Below are 19246 nucleotides of genomic sequence, written 5' to 3'. Positions count from 1 at the left end.
TGAGAATGAATCACAAGAATACCTACATCTACATCGTTATTGTGTCTCAAGTACATCAACAGAATAGCGATTGGGCACTTACCGTATATGCCAACTATAGCTTCAATATTTTTATATTCCTACCTAGTTTATCCTGTAAATGTTTTGTGAATTTGTGTGCAATAAAGTGTTTTTATTTATTATTATTATTAGTTTGAATAAAAATGTTTCGACATGTGGGTAGTTCGATTTGGGAAACGAATGACAAAGCGAACGTATTCAAACTATAAAGGCAAACGATCGCGCTGGACGTGAAAGTACACTTTTCAAGTATTTTACAGAAAACTAGGTTTATTTGAACTCGAACAATAATAGAGATATAAAATAGAGAGTATTGTTATACATTGCTGTGTTATAATGTCTGCCAACAAGGAGAACATACAGAGTAACGAAAAAAGTAAAATTCCCAAGTTAAAAGAGAGAACATCTGTGCGTCCAGTTAGAAAAGAAGATGAAGCATTGCGCACCTTGATGCCGCGGAGGGATCCACTACGGACATTATTAAATCAAAACATAGAAAACAACTCGGCTGGACCAAGTAAAGGCACCGGGAAGGCGCTCGACACACGCTACGTCACTTACAGAAACAAAGACGAAGAAACATTAGACTGGAACTTTGAAGTTTTTAAAGACAATTTAAATAAGAAAATTAACACGCAAACAGACGAATGTGAGAACATAAACAATGTTGAAAACATTCTAACTGATAGTAGTACGAACGCTTTGTTGAAGTTGACCCCTTTATATGTTCACAAACCCTCTACGGAACTGAGTACGATAAAGAAAGTAAAGAAGAGTCTCAAAAGACCTAGTTTTAGAAGTGTGCTAGGAGCAAAGTCACCGGTGTCGGCGAAGGCTTATCATTGCACCATTTATTCAGGCGTGGACTGCAGGGACAACGTAGTGCGTGAGTATTTTTTTTAACATATCATAATAATTATCCGATTCCGTTTACAAATTACCTTCCATTATTTCTTTCATTAAGTAAATCTATTTTTTGTATTTATTTGCCTTGTATTTGTTGCTTCAGCTGGGTCACATTTTGACCAATTAAGTCAGGAATATGCGTTGGATAATCTTCACTACCTGTTACACGCCGAAAAGAAGGTGATAGGAGAACCGAAGATAAGGAAAGCATCTCGATCTTGCGTTGTTAATTGGATAATCAACGTTAACGTAAGTACACTGGCAGATGTTTGTACAAACTTGAAAGACAATTTCGAAAGATGAAGATTGTCTGTTTCCAGGGTTCCGGTGGTCACCCAGCAGTGGTTCAACTTGCCTGTTGGTACCTGGACGCGTATCTGTGTACTACTAGGGTGACCATCGACAGGCTGCAGGTGATCGCTGCTGCTTGCTTCTGGATCGCTGCCAAATTCCACGGCCGGAACATTACTGGTCGAAGGCTCGTCAAGTATTCAGGGAATGCTTTCATTGAAAATGAATTGGTGGCTGCTGAAAGAAACATACTGCGAAAATTGGTCAGTGTCTTTCATTACCTTTGTCATCATCATCGCCAGCCCATTAACGTCCCCACTGCTGGGGCACAGGCCTTCCCTAATATGGAGATCGGGCCTTAAACCACCAGTGCGGATTGGTGGTTATTAACGACTGCTAATGTAGCCGGGACCAATGGCTTAACGTGCCTTCCGAGGCACGGAGGAGCTCGACATGAAAACTTTTTTTTGTGGTCACCCATCCTATGACCGGCCCTTGCGAAAGTTGCTTATCGCAGACCGAGCGCGTTTACCGCTGCGCCACCGAGCTCCTCAATTATCTATAAGAATTTTCTATATTTATACAAAGTGGATATACGTTTTAATGTCTATAGGTTTTTCATCATTAAGTTCCGTCTGGGAATAAACACTATTACTTCCCTTCTTCAGAAATTTCAAGCGGTTCCTGTGGCACCACACGACTTCGTGCCGTATCTGTCGTGGTACTGCGACCAGTCGGGCACGGGCGTGGTGGAGGCGGCGGCGGTGTTCCTGTGCCAGTGTGGACTGATGATCGACAAGACGCTGAGCGAGGAGTATCCTTCGGTAGTGGCCGCCGCGGCTGTTAAAAACGCCCTCGTTCTGCTCAGGCATAACGCCTGGATGGAAAAACTTAAAGCTTGTCCTATGTAAGTTTATCTACTACTTATAACCCCGGTGGAGGTGGTCTGACATCCTGAAGAAGACGGTGGGTGGCAGCATACAGAGGGCGGTCCACGCAGCATATAGCCGTACCGAGAGGAAAACCATAACCTGTGGTCGCGATCCTCAGCAGTGAGGAAACGACGAAGAAGAAGATAACCCCGGTACCTACCGGACTTGAGTTAGTATACCAATGAGTTATTAATTTATAATAAGTGCTGTTTCACTAACACAGTTGCCTCGACCATTATAGACAGTGATACGACACACCACCTGTCACGTAACAGAAAGTTCAGTGAGGTGTGGGTAATTAGTTCATCTTGCGATGGATGTACCTCTGAATACCCCGACTGGGATATAGGTACAGTCATGAGCAATATCATGGACCCACTTTAGAACCCTGTCGCACTATCATATTTGACATTTAATGAGACTTACGGTTCAATTTGTCAAAAAAGTTAATGTGACATGGTTTCAAAGTGTATACATATTAGTACTCGTGACCGTACCTAGTCGTAAGTTTATTATGTAATTTTTGAGGAGACTTGTTCTACCAGCGTTAAAGTGATGGACATATTTGTGTCTCGTCAGCATAAGTAAGTACATTACAAATCTACTAGACACCATACCAGTGGGTATGCCAGTTTTTTTACAACCACAGAACCCTTGTGAATAGGGCCCTGGTTGTGAGCTTCGTTCTGACATACGTTATAATAGTAGTGTTAGATATTAGTTAGGTTAAGGATAGGAGTACGACGGCTGACAGTATAAAAGCGCAGGGCACGAGAGTCTCGAGCTCACTTGCTTGTCAACCGCCGTGCGAGGTACACGTAAGAATTCTTAGTATTTGTTTGTCAACTCAGTTTGTTTGCTCATTTTTGGTCTGTATATTTATTTAAATTTCCATTTATTTCTATGTAGTATTTTTATAAATTTGGTTAATTAAATTGTTATTTTTTTTAAGTAAATTTGCTTCTGATTACTAAAAGTAGCATATTAAATATCAATGCGTTATACAGCAAGACACTGAAGATTGCGTGATTACGTCATCAGCACGTGTTAATTCTCTAATTATAAATACTAATAACCTACCTATATAAAATGTATAAACAGCCTATGTACGTCCCACTGCTGGGCACAGGCCTCCCCTCAATCAACCGGAGGGAGTATGGAGTATACTCCACCACGCTGCTCCAATGCCGGTTGGTGGAGGTGTTTTTACGGCTAATAACCGGGACCAACGGCATAACGTGCCCTCCGAAGCACGGCATCATCTTACTTCACCCTGTACACCCTGTGAAGGTTCGCGACTTTGTATAGTGTCTGTTGCCTTCGATAACGGCTGCTTATAGTAACTTGTTTAATCCCCAGGTACAAAGCAGTCGAGAAGAAAGCCAGCAATCTAGACAGTACATGCACGCAGCTGCGCGAGGCCGTGCGCGCAGTGTCCGCTGTCGGATACGAGTATAAGGCGCCACTCTTCAAATTCTCCGGTCCTCCGCACTACATCTCCAACAAAATTGTCAGGGCTGTCAACTATCACGACATTTTAAGCTTGGACTGTAGACGAAAACGAGACCCAAGACAATAAATATATAAACAGTCTGAATACGTCCTATTGCACGGTAAGCTTCCCCTCAAACATCCAGAGGACCGAGGGGTATGAAGCATGCTATTGTTACTCCACTGCGGGTTGGTGGAGATAATAATTTAATTACTTAAAAAAATATATTCATAAGTTTTGTCGTTATATGTTATGTTTATGTAAGTAGTTTAGTTTTGACTGAGTTTTGTTGTTTTATCTTGTTAGGGAAGTAAGCCAATCAATGTAACTAAGTATGTGTAGGTAAGTTATTTTTATGTGGACATTTGAATTAATAGGTAAGTCTGATATTAAATGTGTCAAATAATTAATATTAATTGTTGAACGAAATGTACTTATTATGAAACTAATTTAAAAATAAATGAAATTTGAAGGTCGTAATGTTTTATTTATTCCTAAATGATTCCTAATTAAAAAAACAATTTAATACCCTAATCAATTTAGCACCCATCTAATAAAAACAAAACAATGCAGTACGTTTTTATATACTCGAGTATGTTGCTTAGCAACAAAGCCAACACACTAATAAAACAGAAGAGCGAGTTAGAAACTGTTTAAAACTAAAGAAAACGATGGAAATAGACTACAGAATTTTAAACCTTTACAGAACAAAACAATATGACGATTGCTTAAAGTTATGTGTCCTAGCTCTCCAAGAAAAGAGTGATCGCATGATAGAGTTAATCCAGATAAGGGTGATGACAATACAGGCTAAGATAGCAGGAAATGGCTATGAGGAGGTGGATTACTTTCCACAGCAGGATGAACTTGCTTCTACTGCGGTTGCTAAGACTCCTAGACCAGGGACCACGTTTCAGAGGGAAGTGAGGACCGCCCAGACTAATGCAAGTTTAAATTATATATTTTCGAACTAATTAGCAATCCACATTCGTTCATAATTTTCACACCTCTGTCTCTATAAACAGACATAAGACACAAAATACGATCACACTTTCGACAGAATAAGATGACGCCTATTTCCCATTTGGGGAGGCAGTGATCACAGAATTCCACTTAAGTACTACAATCACACACGACTTTCGCTTATAATAATTTCATGGAAATGTGTTTTCGGCTTGTCAAAAATCCAATTATTGTGTGTTTGCAGGGCAGGGCAACAGCGACAGCGACTCTCAGGTCTCGTGGAGTGACCAGCACGGCGCGCGCCCGCAGCGCCCGCACGGCTCTGTACACGGCGGCGCGAGTGTCTCGGGCTGCAACGGCTCTCGCGGGCGGAGCTCCCTTCGTTGCCGGCACGCCTCTCTCCCTCAGATTCCTCACCAAAGACGACAAACAATTTGTGCCTGCAGCGAAGACTTTGTTCGAATATGTGTACTATTGTGAAGGTGACGTGAGGAAGGTAAGCAGAGCATAATTACATACCCACCTATCGTATCTTCATTGCAACTTTATATAATGCCCATCATGTAATCACAGGCTATGGATGTAGCAGCCCAGGCTCAGAAAATAGATGACACTCCCGACTGGTGGTGGAACTTTTCGATAGCTCGATGCTATTACGCCCTCGGCCTGTACAGGAAGGCAGAAGACTGCTTAAGACAGGCACTCAAAATGAATAAACATATCTCAATATACCTCCGTTTAGTAGCTATGTATGTGGGGTTGAACCAACCGCTGTCGGCCTTAGAAGTGTGCAAACAAGGGTTGTCCGTTTTCCACGAGTATACACCTCTGCTTCTGGAGCAAGCCAGGATTTACGATCAGATGGGAAACTCACCGCTTGCAGTAAAAGAGTATAGAAAAGTTGCAATAGAAGATCCATCAAATATGGAGGCTATTGCCAGTATAGCCATGCACAATTTTTACAATGATCAACCAGAAATTGCTTTGCGGTATTACAGGTGATTTGAGAATATTTACATGAATGAACTCATTAGATTTAAGCATTATTCAGACCACATTCAAACTTGTTTTATTTTCCAGGAGATTGTTGGCAACGAGTCCAGCTGGGTCAGAGATATACAACAACCTCGGTCTGTGCTGCCTGTACTGCAACCAGTGGGATCTCATATTACCTTGCTTCAGGCAAGCTTTGTTTTATTCTGCTAGTGCAGAAATTCGAGCAGATATATGGTTCAATCTTGCTCACGTGGCTTTGGTAGGTAACAATTTACATACTTACAACTTTCTATTTTAAGCATGCAAGTACGATCACGAGCATTAATAACATACACTTTGGTACTAATGCAAGTCTTACTAAATGTCAAATATGTTAGTGAGACGGGGTTCTAAGAAGGGTAGGTAGGTACTTGCAAGCATGAAATGTCATCTTCAGTCCACAGGTGACATGTCCCTGGCCCGCAGATGTTTGCAGGTGAGTCTTGCTACTCACTCGGAGAACGAGGCATCACGACACGCCTTAGCAGCTTTGGACGGCCGCTTGCGAGCCCGTAAAATTAGTGACTAAATCATTAAACTATATGTAAGTGTCACGGAGCAGAAAAATGTATGTAAGTATATTAAATTAATAAATTTCTTTAAGAAAATAATATTTTATTCTTAATGCATAGCCCTCAAATATTCATTCACGGAAATATCCTGAAACTCCAAGTTACGTAATTCGTCATATTTCAATGCTGCGAGTGAATCCAAGACCGGCTCCGGATGCGATCGTTGTAGAGTGGTGGATGTGGCTTCAGCTAATAAATCTGGCTCTGACGCTATCCTACTTATGTGTCTTGCTTTTACCTGGAAATGAAAAAGTAAACTGTACTGTTTCAGTTTTAGTGAATGAAAACGAAACAAGTAGGTCTAATAATAATAGTAGGTACCTGTTCTAAAGTACATTTTGCAACACCAATATGCTCCCAGGAGTCTGTGTTTCTAGGTATTACCATTGGCTTTATAAAATTAGAATTTCTTTCCTTAAATAGTACGCCATTTCCGAATCCTATGCCGTAAAACAACTCTTTGGCACGTCTCGCTAACTGCGGTTCCTTTGAAGAATAGAATAGCAAATGCGCGTCATGTAATAATGCTACACTTCTTATTGTAGTACAAATGAATTTCTTGATTTCACTGTCTGAAGAAAAAGTACATGTCCATGACGTTTATACAGTAAGTACCTTAAAATCATCAACATATTAATGATTTTTTATAAGTACTTACCGTAGTTTTTAAAGAGATCATATTTTCCGCAGAGTATTATTAACTCGGGAAGGTTTTCAGAGTCCGTGAATACTTCAGTCATGGCTTGAATGCATGTTTCTAGTGTGTTCCAAATTCGTTTTACCTTACTTAAATCTATCATAATGCAATAGTAAAACTTTCCTGATATTGGCACTGTAGACAGGACATTCTTTAGTATGTTTAATTTACCACCGTATTCCCATACATGGCAGATGCTTTTTTCGAGTCCTTGTTTCTGGTTAGATTTCCGGCCAAAGGAGTAGTCTAAGACAAGCGTCTCTCGGGGAGTATCCGGTTTCTCAAGGAAAGAGTACAGTACTGTTGATTTCCCCTGTTAGTAGGTATTTTAGAAAACAAAACAACAGATTACTTAATAGTACAGATCTATACCACGACTCGGCGACACTGGAATAGTACTTACCACAGATTTACTTCCAACCATGATTAAAGTTCGATTTGTATCATCTGCTGGTTGGGAAAGGGTTTCATTTACTATTTGCGTAGCTATCTCTGGAATTGACATTTTCGACGATGTTACTATATATATATATTATATTATTGATCACTTTGCTGTCGACAAACGTAAAAATATTCTTCTATTATTTGTATGGACGTAATATTATTCTTTGGTATATGACAAACACTTGGATGAAACCGAAAATGTTTGGTTTTCTGTTACCTAGCAACTCTAGAACCGGGAAGAATGTACTTATTTTAATAAGTAAACTCACTCCCTCCATACTGGGGTAAGCAGAGCCATAGTACTTAATAATGCAGTCAAAGGCATGGGCATGCTATTGATTAAACTAGGCTATCATTTTTTAGAGTTCCACTTCTAGACACAGGCCATCTAAATTTGATCACATAGGTCCTTGTTGTTCTATGATCACCATAAACTTAGACGACAAGAGATTTAGATATATTAATATACATAAATAAGTATATTGGGTAAACTTTTTGATGTTTCGATTTGGAGTTCAGGATAGTGATTCAGTTGTTAAAAAATGTTTAGGTTTAAATAGTACTAAATGATAAACATGTAAATAAATTAAATGAATGAATTTATTAATTGAAAACTCCATTATACATGTAGGAACTTAAGTAAGTTAAGATTAATACATTTGAGATAAATAATTATATTGCTAATACATTATGCAAATTACTTATTTCATAAGAGACTGAAGATTTTGGTATTCTATTTCTTTATACTTTATATCTTTATTTAAAGTCTGAAGAATATCTTGGAATCTTTGTCTTAGGGTCATGTTTTCCATGCCGGAAATTTCAAGTTGTGTCCTTTGTCGTCTCTGTTTTAATTCTTCCAACTCAGCACTGAGCTGTTGCAGTTTGAAACTTGTGTTGCTATTGTCAGTAGCTTGTGGATTCAGGAACTCATCAGTTGGATAATGATCACTCTTGTATAAACCTGCAGAAGCCCTTGGCCTACTTGTTGATGATGAAGGAAGTGATTCATCGTTCAAGTCAATAGCAGAAGTAAACATTTCAGTACTAAACTGTGTGGCAAATCTACCACCCTTGAAATTTCCAGTTCCTTGTGCAGATGAATCAGAAAAGTGGTCTCCATATGAGGACAAGTGACTATCCTCAACATCAACATTAATATTTTCATCTTCTAAGTCACTATCACTGAGAGCACCTCCAAATATATCTTCTACTTTAGATGACGATTGATTTGATTCTAATTTTAGATTTGCTTCTTTTTTCATCTTTGTTTTCTCAGGTTTGCCTGACGTGCTTGGTTCAGGCTTCAAGTTGTGTTCATCTTCCTCTTTTATTATTTCCCAAGTGACATTAACAGCTTCATAATCCGCTCTTAACAGTCGTTTTACCTCTTTTTCTATTTCTGGTGCCTCGGCAGATTTCTTCTTGAGTGTTTTCCTAAAGCGCCTCTTTCTTACATTTTTAGTTGGTGGAGTTATGCCATGTGGCCAGAGAAACTTTTTATCTACCTTCAGAGGATCCTTCTTCTTATTTTTTGTGGGTGATTCTTCTTCAGTAGTTGTAGGATCCAGTTCATCTTTACATATCATCATCTGACAAATATCTGCAGTTTTGTAGACACTTTTGCGATCTATAGTTTTTAATGACTCTACTATGGTCGGCAGATCTACAATTTTTCCATGAAGTAGCCAGTGGTCAAAGCGCACTTCCCCTTTCCGCATGTCGTTATCGATTTGTATAGTAAGTCTGTTTTTAAAGTTTTCCCCAGTTTTAAGTACTTCCTTAAGGAGCTTAGCTGGTTCTTCCGGCAATCTCATGATTATTTGGCTTTCTAACTCCACAGGGTAGTCAGGTTCTCGTTTATTCATGTTGGTTTGATGCGAAGTCCTTAAGTCTTTATAAAAACCGTCAAAGCCTTTTCTAAGGTAAAATGTTAATGTAATTATAAGTACAGAATTTTATACGAATAATCGAAATAAACTCAGGATATTATCTTTTTAGTGTAGGCGTACAGATCATGTACAATTTGAAATACATTGTTTTTCTTTCTGCTGATGCTCAGAAGCAAAATTTATTGTAGTGAGGCAAAAATTGATTTATTTATACAATTTATTAAAAACAAAAAACATTACACCTCGCTGTCGCCATCAGTTTATTACAGAATGATTTTTTTTTTTTTTGGTTTGGTTTTCCCCGAAGGGTAAGGCAAAGGGAACTATGCCCATACAGCCATGTCTGACGTATTTTTTTTCTTGATGATTAATGAAATGATGAAAGGTGATGATGATGAAACCTAAGCCCCCACCCTCGGAGTAGACTCCTACTCCGAACCCCAAACGAATTAACTCAAAAGTCCGCATAAACTTTTGAGTTATGAAGCGGCTTCCTGACACGAAGCGAAAATAGGCAGATACACTTTGTTTATTGAATACTCCAATATAATAACACTCGCGAATGTCTTCCGACTAACTTAATGCGATCATTAACCACAAAACACCACTTCGTATTAATTATTTAGATTATTCAATGAAGAAAGCAACTGTCCCGTTCCCGCCTCCCGCCAAAAAGCCTATTACAGAATGAATTCTCAATTCTGTCTGTCACTTACTCACTGGAGTGACAGTGACAGTCAAAAATTGATCAATAACCGGAAACGGAAGCAAGCTCAGTCTTCTGTCACTCTATGGTCTATTTTGTTGGATTAGGATTGGGATGGATTGGGATGATTTACAGCTAGTTCTATTGTAAAGTCAAAACAATACTACTTTGTGATAAAGCTGTGACAACATACAAGCTGAAGACAAAATTGCGTTCAATTAGCAATTTAGCATAATACATATCGGGCAGTGAACAGCTCTCTTTATTTTTGTCTCTGAACAACATAAACAATGACTATTTTTTATATATTATCTGTTGTCTGCGTAGCGCATATTCTAGATTGTCAGTGGTTGAAAGAAACTTGAAAATAGAAATGGCGATTTGCGAGTTATGTGCGGAGTTTTAGAATAGAAATTTTGTTGTTCTGAGCTAAAAAACTGTGTCTTAGCTACTATAGTTTTGAGACAATATTTTTTCGTGGTATTTACTGATTTAAACAAGATTGCAAGATTATGATCTAAAGGTAAGTATTTGAGACATCGTCACCTTCACTCACGTCCTCACAATATTTGTTGTGATTTTGGGATGTTTATTATTATTTTTTATCAATAATCATTCTGCATGATTTAATTATCATATTATTATTATCACATTTATATTTCTTTCTGACTAGTCAATAGAGTTTATAAAATAACATGTGTGAGAAGGAAAAAAGAAAGGCACATTGTCCATTATTTTCCTAGACTGTGGAGGTAACCTACTTTTATTACATTTTACAGCTAGGCAGGTATTGTAAGTAGATGCAGCATTGTGATAACATTGAGAGTTTTATTAACAGTTACTAGATAATGCCATGATCTTTGTCCTTTATCAATAATGAATTATCTGCAAATGTAAGGTAGGTATTTACTTAGATGAATAAAATGCGCATTATACTGTTTGTGATGTAATTGAATGTTAATTTCCTGGTTGTCCATATTTAGTGCTTTTGTTTTAAAAACACTTTTATATAACAATGGTCTAGGTCTCAAAACCTTCAACACAATAACAACTAGGTACCTATAACAGTTTAGTGGTCATTTTAAAATGTACAAGTCGCTTGTAATAATAATCTAGCTAAGTCTGTATCTGTAACTGGGTAGGGCCTCTGTAATTTACGTTCCTATTTTTCGGTATAAAACATAAAGTTTTTGCATCATTTTATGCAATTTATGTAAAAACTATCAATAGCTTACATAATATTCTATTCTAGAAAAAGTTATAAACTGGAAAAATCATGGAATACAAATCGATAACTGATATTTACAGGGTTAACCATTTTTAAATCAATAAAGTCAGCTACATCTTTTCGTAACAACAATATTGTTGTGTCATTAATTTTTTAATTCAATCACATTACATACTTTTTGAAGTTGTCTCACTGCAAACTGTAACATCTATTGTGATTGTTGTCTTATGCTACAGTTCACTTCTAAGCTGTCTTACCCTATCTGCTTATACGGTCTAATACCTACAAAAGCATTTACCCCTAAAAAAAGTAGGTAGGTATAAAATGTATGTAAAATAGGCACCTACGGAGTCAGATTTATACTTAATTATTATTTTTGTAATCAAATAATAAAATCAAAATGTGTTACCTAACTCAGTATGTATGAAATGTCAAGTTATTCAGTGATCTAGAAGTGGTCTCAATTTTTGATTAGTCAAGGAGTGAATGTTTAAAATAATTGTTTTGGAATGTAATCAACTCAAATCAGTTGTTTTCACTTTGGCAAACGACTAAGAAACATTACCATTAATATATTATGATGAATTGACTCATTAGCATTGTTGACTGTCCCTAAGTATTACCATGGGTTCTCATCGCGAACATTAGGAAACATTGTTCAAAAAAATTTCAATAGATGACGCTAATAGTACCGATTTGTAATTAAAGTTTCTTTTTTTCGCGCTGTCAGCTGTCATCACGCGCAGATCTGCTGCTGCAAGTTATTCGAAACCTCGTGTGAAATACTGTGATAATATAAACAAATACTTTACCAAAGTGATCTCCAACATCCATTTCCACTGTGACATTGTTATTTGCCCATATTTATATGGAATAGTGATCAAATCAGTGAAACTAAAAATACGCTAACTTCACCTCGCGTCACATATATCTCTAACTACCTCCACATAATTTCATATTTCTAGCAGTTATCAAAATGTCAGTTGACATCTGCAGAAGTGTTACCATTAAATAATTTTTTAATTCTACCAAAACAATAATAACCAGCCAGTTAAATAATAACATGGAAACAACCCGTAACCCAAAAATTCTCACCCAACAAGTGTTCCATCCGGGACTATTTACTAAACAGCGATCATCTTCACCCAGTAAAAAGAAAACTAATACCGAATATCCGTCTACTGAATCAACAATACCAGTGGACTCGCATGAAATGGAGGATAGTGACCACACGCCCGAAGCTAACCTTATAGATCCTCCTAGCTGGCAACGAGTACCCACGTCACGTGCTAACAAACGCAAGAAAGTAGAAGCATCGCCTCCTCGTACACATGGATCCAACAGATATGATGTACTTCCAGTGGACATGGTTGAAGAAAATAACACGACTACTAATAAAGTCCATAAGCCACCACCGATTATTCTATATGGCATAGAAAACGTCCCAGAGCTAACAAAACTCATAGAAAGTGTATGTGATCGGGATAAATTTCGCCTAAGAATTGTAAATAAAAACTTACTCCGCGTTCTTCTAGATGCAGTGGATGAATATAAGAATGTTATTGCTCTCTTTCGCGAAAAAGGTTTGATCGGCCATACCTTCACGCAGAAGGAAAACAAATGCTTCAGAATAGTTATTAAGGGCCTCCATCATACCACACCCCATGAAGCCATTACCAATGCTATAGAGTCTACTGGAAATAAAGTAAGAGGAGAAATAATAAACGCCCGATTTGGGCCTGATAAAAAACCTACCTCGACATTTTTCGTCAATATGGAACCAAACCTAAACAACAAAGCAGTTAAGAATATCGAATACATATTTCACCAACGAATTAAAATCGAAGACCCGCGAAAATCCAAGACGATTGTCCAATGCGTTCGCTGTCAGCAGTATGGACACTCCAAGAACAACTGCATGAGGCCCTATAGGTGCGTCAAATGTGGAGAAGGCCATAAAACATCCGACTGTCCTAAAAAAGATAGGAATACCCCAGCAAAATGCGCCCTGTGTCTTGGTAATCATCCTGCTAACTACAAAGGGTGCCAGGTTTATAAAGAAATCCTTGAAAGGAAATCTAAGATAAGTCCATCTGGGGCACCTAAGCAATATGTACCCAAAGACGATCAGAGTAGGCCACCCCCACCGCTCCTTCAATCCAAGACGACTCCAACCAACGACTCTCATCACAAGCAACCTACGTACGCCCAGGTTACGAGGCAAACTCAACCTTCCACCGACAACGTCTTAGAAAGTATTATTCTAAAACAGAACGAAAAAATTGAAATGTTACTCCAACAAATAAGTACCCTCGTGGGACTCTTAACAACAATCGTCGCCAAACTACCACAATGACTTCATTAAGAATTGTAGCATGGAACATTAATGGTTTGTCTCCTAATATTAGAGAATTGGAAACCATTATGATCACTAACAAGTTAGATGTGGCCCTGATATCAGAAGCGCACGCAACAAAGAGAAGCTCATTTAAGATGACTGATCACAGTATTTACTTCGCACCACATCCGCATGGAGAGGCTCACGGGGGCTCCGCCATAGTAGTGAAGAACAGTTTAAAACATAACCTGCAAGAAACATATGAAACGGAACACATTCAAGCAACAACAATAACGGTCGAGGATAATAGTGGCCTTATAACCCTATCGGCTGTATACTGCCCACCCAAACACAACATTAAGGCAGACATGTATACTAGGTTCTTCCAAACACTCGGTAATAGATTCATCGCTGGCGGAGATTGGAATGCAAAGCACACCTATTGGGGATCTCGAATTACCACCTCTAAAGGACGTCAGCTTAAACTGAGTATTGATAAAAACAACCTGGACTCAATATCCTCGGGACAGCCATCGTACTGGCCAACGGACCGCTTACGAATACCGGACCTTATAGACTTTTTCATTGTTAAAAACATAAACCATCTATACACCACCGTAGAATCAAGCCTTGATGGATCGTCAGATCACACGCCTATCATTCTAACAGTCGGCACTACTTTACAAACCCGTGACTATGGAGACTGCCTGTATAACCATAAGACCGATTGGGACTCATTTCGTGCATGTATCGAGAGGGCAATAACTAATCTGAACATTTCGTTAAAAACTGAAAAAGAGATCGATGATGCTTGCATGTATGTTACCAACTTAATACAAGTTGCCGCTTGGAGCAACACTTCTGAAATAAAAAACAAACCGTCGCCAGTCAATGTCTCGCTGGAAGTTAGGAAAAAAATTCAGCATAAGAGACGCCTCAGGCGAATATGGCATCAAAGTCGTCACCCTGAAGATAAGAAAAAATTTAATCTCGCAATAAAGGAGTTAAAAAACCTACTCGTCGAAAGTAACAACGAAACATTAAAGCATAAACTCGAAAAATTATCACCTTCAAAAACTGGAGAATATTCCCTGTGGAAGGCCACAAGAAGCATGGACAAATCGCAACAATGTTTCCCTCCGATCAGAAATGGATCAGGTTGGGCTCGGACCGACTGCGACAAAGCTGAGGTTTTTGCAGCCCATCTTGCATCTGTGTTCATGCCAAACGAGGCTACTAATAATAGCGACACCTCAGACATAGACGCCGTGATGGAGCAAGACCTTCAGATGTGCCTGCCGTTACTACCTGTCTCACCAAAAGAACTCCACAAAGTCATTTTGGAAATGGGTTCAAAAAAAAAAAGCACCGGGCTTCGACTTAATCACTCCTCGCATTTTAAAAGAACTTCCAAGAAAGGCATTGGTATTTCTCACTGTACTTTTCAACGCTACCTATAGGCTAAACTATTTTCCTATAATGTGGAAAATCTCACAAATATCGATGATCCATAAACCCGGAAAACCAGTCACTGAAGCCTCATCCTATCGACCCATCAGCTTGCTGCCAGTACTCTCGAAACTTTGGGAGAAAGTATTCCTCACACGACTTGAAAGATTTGTTGTAGATAGTAATATTATCCCAGACCACCAATTTGGATTTCGAAAGCATCATTCGACGGTAGAGCAAGTCCACAGAGTATACGATTTCATTCGCCAGAGTTTTGAAAAGAAAGAATACTGCTCCGCCGCATTCCTGGACGTCCAACAAGCTTTCGACAGGGTGTGGCATAAAGGTCTGCTTAGTAAAATAAAAACGCTGTTACCGCACTCAGTTCTACTACTACTGACTTCCTACTTGACAGAAAGAAGTTTTCAAGTCAAACATGGAGACTCCAGGTCAAAATTCTATGCATGCCAGGCTGGAGTGCCACAGGGATCTGTACTCGGCCCCGTCTTGTACAGCATCTACACATGCGACCTCCCTCAGGTTGGGGGTATAACAGTGGCAACATTTGCTGATGATGCTGCATTCCTCGCTTCTGACCCTAATCCTCAAGAAGCAAGCCGTCAACTACAGATGCAACTGATGGAAACAAATACTTGGCTAAACAAATGGAAAATAAAGGCTAGTGCAGCTAAGTCCCACCACATCACCTTTGCACTGAGGAGGGGGGATTGCCCGCCTGTGAAGCTTGGAGAAGAAACATTACCTCACTGTACCTGTGTCAAATACCTGGGATTTCATCTGGATCGACGTATGACATGGAAAATCCACATTAAAAACAAAAGAGATGCCATGAACTATCGCTTCAAAAACCTCACCTGGCTCCTAGGCAGACAATCCAAATTATCTGTCAACAACAAGCTTATGATCTACTGCTCCATCCTAAAACCAATTTGGTTGTATGGCATACAATTATGGGCTATCGCTAGCAAAACCGATATACAGTGTCTACAGAGAGGCCAAAACGCAATTTTAAAGACCATTGCATGCGCTCCCTGGTTTATCCGCAACTCAGAGATCCATAAACACCTAGAATTGCCAACAATTGCAGAAGAAATTGAAAAGCACAATAAAAGGCATATGGAACGGTTGAACAACCATCCAAATCCCTTAGCAACCATGCTGTTGGAAACCAGCAGTAGGGTGAAGAGGCTCAAGAGAATGGATGTTCTTGGGCACAAAAGAAATGGAAGTTAGTGACATTGGTTGCTTTACTTCAAACAAACCAATAACAATGCAACAAATCTGATAAAAGTCTTGCGACTGATTGCAGATAAAAAGAACGGAAAAAAAAAAAAAAAAAAAAAAAAAAAATCTATCGTTAATTATTGCAACATCGATCTAGCTTTGCCACAGATAATAAAATATTACGTTTTTAAAAGATTGTGTTTATTTGCAAAATACATTTTATTGAATTAATTAAAGGCTTTTTGGCGGGAGGCGGGAACGGGACAGTTGCTTTCTTCATTGAATAATCTAAATAATTAATACGAAGTGGTGTTTTGTGGTTAATGATCGCATTAAGTTAGTCGGAAGACATTCGCGAGTGTTATTATATTGGAGTATTCAATAAACAAAGTGTATCTGCCTATTTTCGCTTCGTGTCAGGAAGCCGCTTCATAACTCAAAAGTTTATGCGGACTTTTGAGTTAATTCGTTTGGGGTTCGGAGTAGGAGTCTACTCCGAGGGTGGGGGCTTAGGTTTCATCATCATCACCTTTCATCATTTCATTAATCATCAAGAAAAAAAAATACGTCAGACATGGCTGTATGGGCATAGTTCCCTTTGCCTTACCCTTCGGGGAAAACCAAACCAAAAAAAAAAAAAAAATGAATTAATTAAATGTTTAGTTGTAATTCTCATAAATTATGGGAGATACAATATCAAATTTTAAAAAAAAATATAACCTGTATAAATATCATTTAAAACTAAATTTGAGAACAAAAAAAAACGCAACTTTCAAATAACGTAGGTAGGTTAGTAACCTACCTATGTTTGAAAATGTTTGTTTTCGTTTGAATTACGAGTCGAACGCGCCTTCTACGTTTTGTGTATTGTGGTTTACAAACTAACCCTGGACTGAAATCGGACTTTGATTTGGCTTCATGAAACCTGCTTTCACGTAGCGGCACAGGAACAGTGGTTATAAAAAATGTCTGCACACAATTGTTCTTATTATAATTGTACAAATTCTTCGGAACAGAAGTCAATGTTCCGTTTTCCGTGGGATGACGTCAACCGCCTAAAAGTATGGCTTGAGAATTGCGGTAAGTAGTTAAATATTTACTTTTATTTATTTTTAATATTAAACTGCAAAAAGTTATCAAACAAACAATTTGATAGAATCAATGACAATCAAAACTGGAATAATATAAAAAGAAATACCTAATTAACATGGTGGGAAAGTTATTGCCACTCCCCCTACTTGCTAGACTATTATTTTGGTACCTAATCGGTTTATCATTTGTCACCATTTATCATTTAGTTTACCATAATTAATGTAATACTTAAACTCAAGCTGAGATCAACAGTTTAGAGTAGTAGAACAGTTTTTTCTGTCTGAAGAACATAATATAATTAGGTATTGTGCTCAATGTCAATTTGGAATTATTAAATTAACTTTTGTACAATTGGGTAATTTAGCATGGCATATAGATATACTAATCAAACTTGAAAATCATAATTAGTGATTTTTAACATATTCTTACTGGGAACTCAGGGCCTCCAGATTCTGAACCAATTGCTATAACTACTAAAGCACTGGAATAGTCAAAAACTTGTAATGTACCTACTATATACCAATACTGTATGCGATGGATTTATATTTCCAAGTGAACTGTGGAATAAAAGGGACAAAAGTTAAAAAAAGTCAATCAAGTACATAATTATTGCTGAATTTTGGACTGTTTTATTGAACATTTTATAGACCAGGGCGGTTAAAATAGCCACATCGAAGCAATTCATCTAAGAAAGCAATATTGCAGTTTCACATTTGTGCATATAAAAGTAAGTGTGCGATGCAAACAAATGTCAAATAGCAATATTGCTTTCTTAGATGAATTGCTTTGATGTAGCCATTTTGGCCCCCCAGATATCTACTTACACATTTACTTTTAATTTAAGAAGAAAATAAATAAAAATAAAACATTAATTTATTTCTTCTTATACAGTCTTAATAGATACCTAAGATAAACTACTATCTACCAAACCTACAGTTTTGTACCAATTTCACACATCGGGACTGTGTACAGAAGCCAGGAACCCAAATGAGGTATACCTAGTATCTTGGTCTCGCTCACACCTGACCACCTTTCAGCAGGTAACAATCTATACATACATTATGTATAGGTAGGTACCTACAAGAACTTAATAAGACATGTCAAAAGTTGCTGTTTTAGTAGATTCTGCCTCTGTGTATTATTGATTAGAACATTAGGCTTATGATCTGGAGGTCCGGGTACTGTTTCTGATATTATCAAAATTACTTTGTGAGATTATTCATCACAAATCAAATATTTTTAATGATCACAAACAGTTAGAACATACAAAAATTTATGCAACATACCTACTACAGTACACATGGGAGGCCTGTTTAAGCAATTTCTTCCAGGGAACCACTACCATGATCCAACCATTAATCTTTGTTTAGTTATGACATTGCGGACTAAGTCACTTAATTGTCCGAAAAAGTAAGAGTAAGCTTTGCTTCAGAAATTATATAGTTGGTCTGGGCTACCACCAAAACGATTACCTCCTGTTATTTGAGGGTAGAGACGATCCAGCAGTGGAACATCTATAGGCTATTTATGTTTTATTGAAAATTATATTCTTTTCTTGTAGGTAATATGAACATTGCCCACTTGCCTGCAGAAAATTTGCGGTCAAGGTATTTATGAATTGACCATTTCAATATCAAGTATGTACGAAATGAGACTGGTCATAGAAAAAGACTCCAGAGAAGTGCAGTTCCAGAACCATATCAGACTCAAGACGTTCAAAATCGCTCAAGCACTTCCTCACCAGGTAAGCACAAATAATTTGTCAAGTTATTACCTACAATTGGGTAGGTAGGTACTTACCTACCACCGAATTAATACAAATACAATCAAATTTTTATTGTAGGTTAGGTACCTACCTATTGCTTGAATATCTACATAATATTGGGTTTTAGTATAGTGATAGT

At 38.0% G+C, this 19246-nt stretch overlaps 5 protein-coding genes across 9 annotated transcripts in view; 3 read left to right on the top strand and 2 right to left on the bottom strand.

The window, feature by feature from the left end:
• The first annotated feature begins 242 nt into the window (after window positions 1–242).
• On the top strand, window positions 243–4156 carry LOC126368342 (G2/mitotic-specific cyclin-A-like). Its single transcript, XM_050012253.1, has 5 exons — window positions 243–946; window positions 1070–1215; window positions 1287–1520; window positions 1926–2164; window positions 3549–4156. The coding sequence occupies exons 1-5, from the start codon at window positions 397–399 to the stop codon at window positions 3766–3768; spliced, it is 1389 nt and encodes a 462-aa protein (XP_049868210.1). The 5' UTR covers window positions 243–396; the 3' UTR covers window positions 3769–4156.
• Window positions 4157–4338: 182 nt separating this feature from the next.
• On the top strand, window positions 4339–6222 carry LOC126368552 (tetratricopeptide repeat protein 8). Its single transcript, XM_050012573.1, has 5 exons — window positions 4339–4625; window positions 4889–5140; window positions 5218–5642; window positions 5725–5899; window positions 6077–6222. Exons 1-5 carry the CDS (start codon window positions 4353–4355, stop codon window positions 6206–6208), a joined length of 1257 nt encoding a protein of 418 aa, XP_049868530.1. The 5' UTR covers window positions 4339–4352; the 3' UTR covers window positions 6209–6222.
• Window positions 6223–6300: 78 nt separating this feature from the next.
• LOC126368277 (cytoplasmic dynein 2 light intermediate chain 1) lies at window positions 6301–12040 on the bottom strand. Its single transcript, XM_050012174.1, has 5 exons — window positions 12031–12040; window positions 7352–7440; window positions 6910–7261; window positions 6573–6823; window positions 6301–6489 (listed from the first exon to the last, which is right to left on the bottom strand). Exons 2-5 carry the CDS (start codon window positions 7370–7372, stop codon window positions 6301–6303), a joined length of 813 nt encoding a protein of 270 aa, XP_049868131.1. The 5' UTR covers window positions 7373–7440; window positions 12031–12040.
• On the bottom strand, window positions 7975–9940 carry LOC126368136 (transcription initiation factor TFIID subunit 7-like). The gene has a single exon (XM_050012015.1). The coding sequence runs from the start codon at window positions 9258–9260 to the stop codon at window positions 8094–8096; it is 1167 nt and encodes a 388-aa protein (XP_049867972.1). The 5' UTR covers window positions 9261–9940; the 3' UTR covers window positions 7975–8093.
• The window catches only part of LOC126368122 (E3 ubiquitin-protein ligase Ufd4), a 59379-nt gene continuing 50465 nt past the window's right edge, over window positions 10333–19246 (top strand). For all 5 annotated transcript variants that reach the window (XM_050011992.1, XM_050011995.1, XM_050011994.1 and 2 more), the window contains exon 1: window positions 10333–10513. The gene's annotated coding sequence lies outside the window, so the exon portion shown is untranslated. The remainder of the gene's footprint in view (window positions 10514–19246) is intronic.

The sequence above is a fragment of the Pectinophora gossypiella genome, chromosome 7, assembly GCF_024362695.1.
Source record: "Pectinophora gossypiella chromosome 7, ilPecGoss1.1, whole genome shotgun sequence".
Lineage (NCBI taxonomy): Eukaryota > Metazoa > Arthropoda > Insecta > Lepidoptera > Gelechiidae > Pectinophora > Pectinophora gossypiella.
The sequence above is the reverse complement of the archived record's forward strand: the minus strand, read 5'-3'. Positions and strand labels throughout refer to the sequence as shown.

Bases quoted from the DNA above. Each gene is read 5' to 3' on its own strand.
- LOC126368342 (XM_050012253.1), top strand. From the start codon at position 397: ATGTCTGCCAACAAGGAGAACATACAGAGTAACGAAAAAAGTAAAATT. The intron at 1,216-1,286 runs GTAAGTACACTG...GTCTGTTTCCAG, and splicing joins ATTGGATAATCAACGTTAAC to GGTTCCGGTGGTCACCCAGC. The intron at 1,521-1,925 runs GTCAGTGTCTTT...TCCCTTCTTCAG, and splicing joins GAAACATACTGCGAAAATTG to AAATTTCAAGCGGTTCCTGT.
- LOC126368136 (XM_050012015.1), bottom strand. From the start codon at position 9,260: ATGAATAAACGAGAACCTGACTACCCTGTGGAGTTAGAAAGCCAAATA.
- LOC126368552 (XM_050012573.1), top strand. From the start codon at position 4,353: ATGGAAATAGACTACAGAATTTTAAACCTTTACAGAACAAAACAATAT. The intron at 4,626-4,888 runs GCAAGTTTAAAT...GTGTGTTTGCAG, and splicing joins TGAGGACCGCCCAGACTAAT to GGCAGGGCAACAGCGACAGC. The intron at 5,141-5,217 runs GTAAGCAGAGCA...ATGTAATCACAG, and splicing joins GTGAAGGTGACGTGAGGAAG to GCTATGGATGTAGCAGCCCA.
- LOC126368277 (XM_050012174.1), bottom strand. From the start codon at position 7,372: ATGGTTGGAAGTAAATCTGTG. The intron at 7,262-7,351 runs GTAAGTACTATT...ACCTACTAACAG, and splicing joins TGGTTGGAAGTAAATCTGTG to GGGAAATCAACAGTACTGTA. The intron at 6,490-6,572 runs GTACCTACTATT...TTTCATTTCCAG, and splicing joins CAAAATGTACTTTAGAACAG to GTAAAAGCAAGACACATAAG.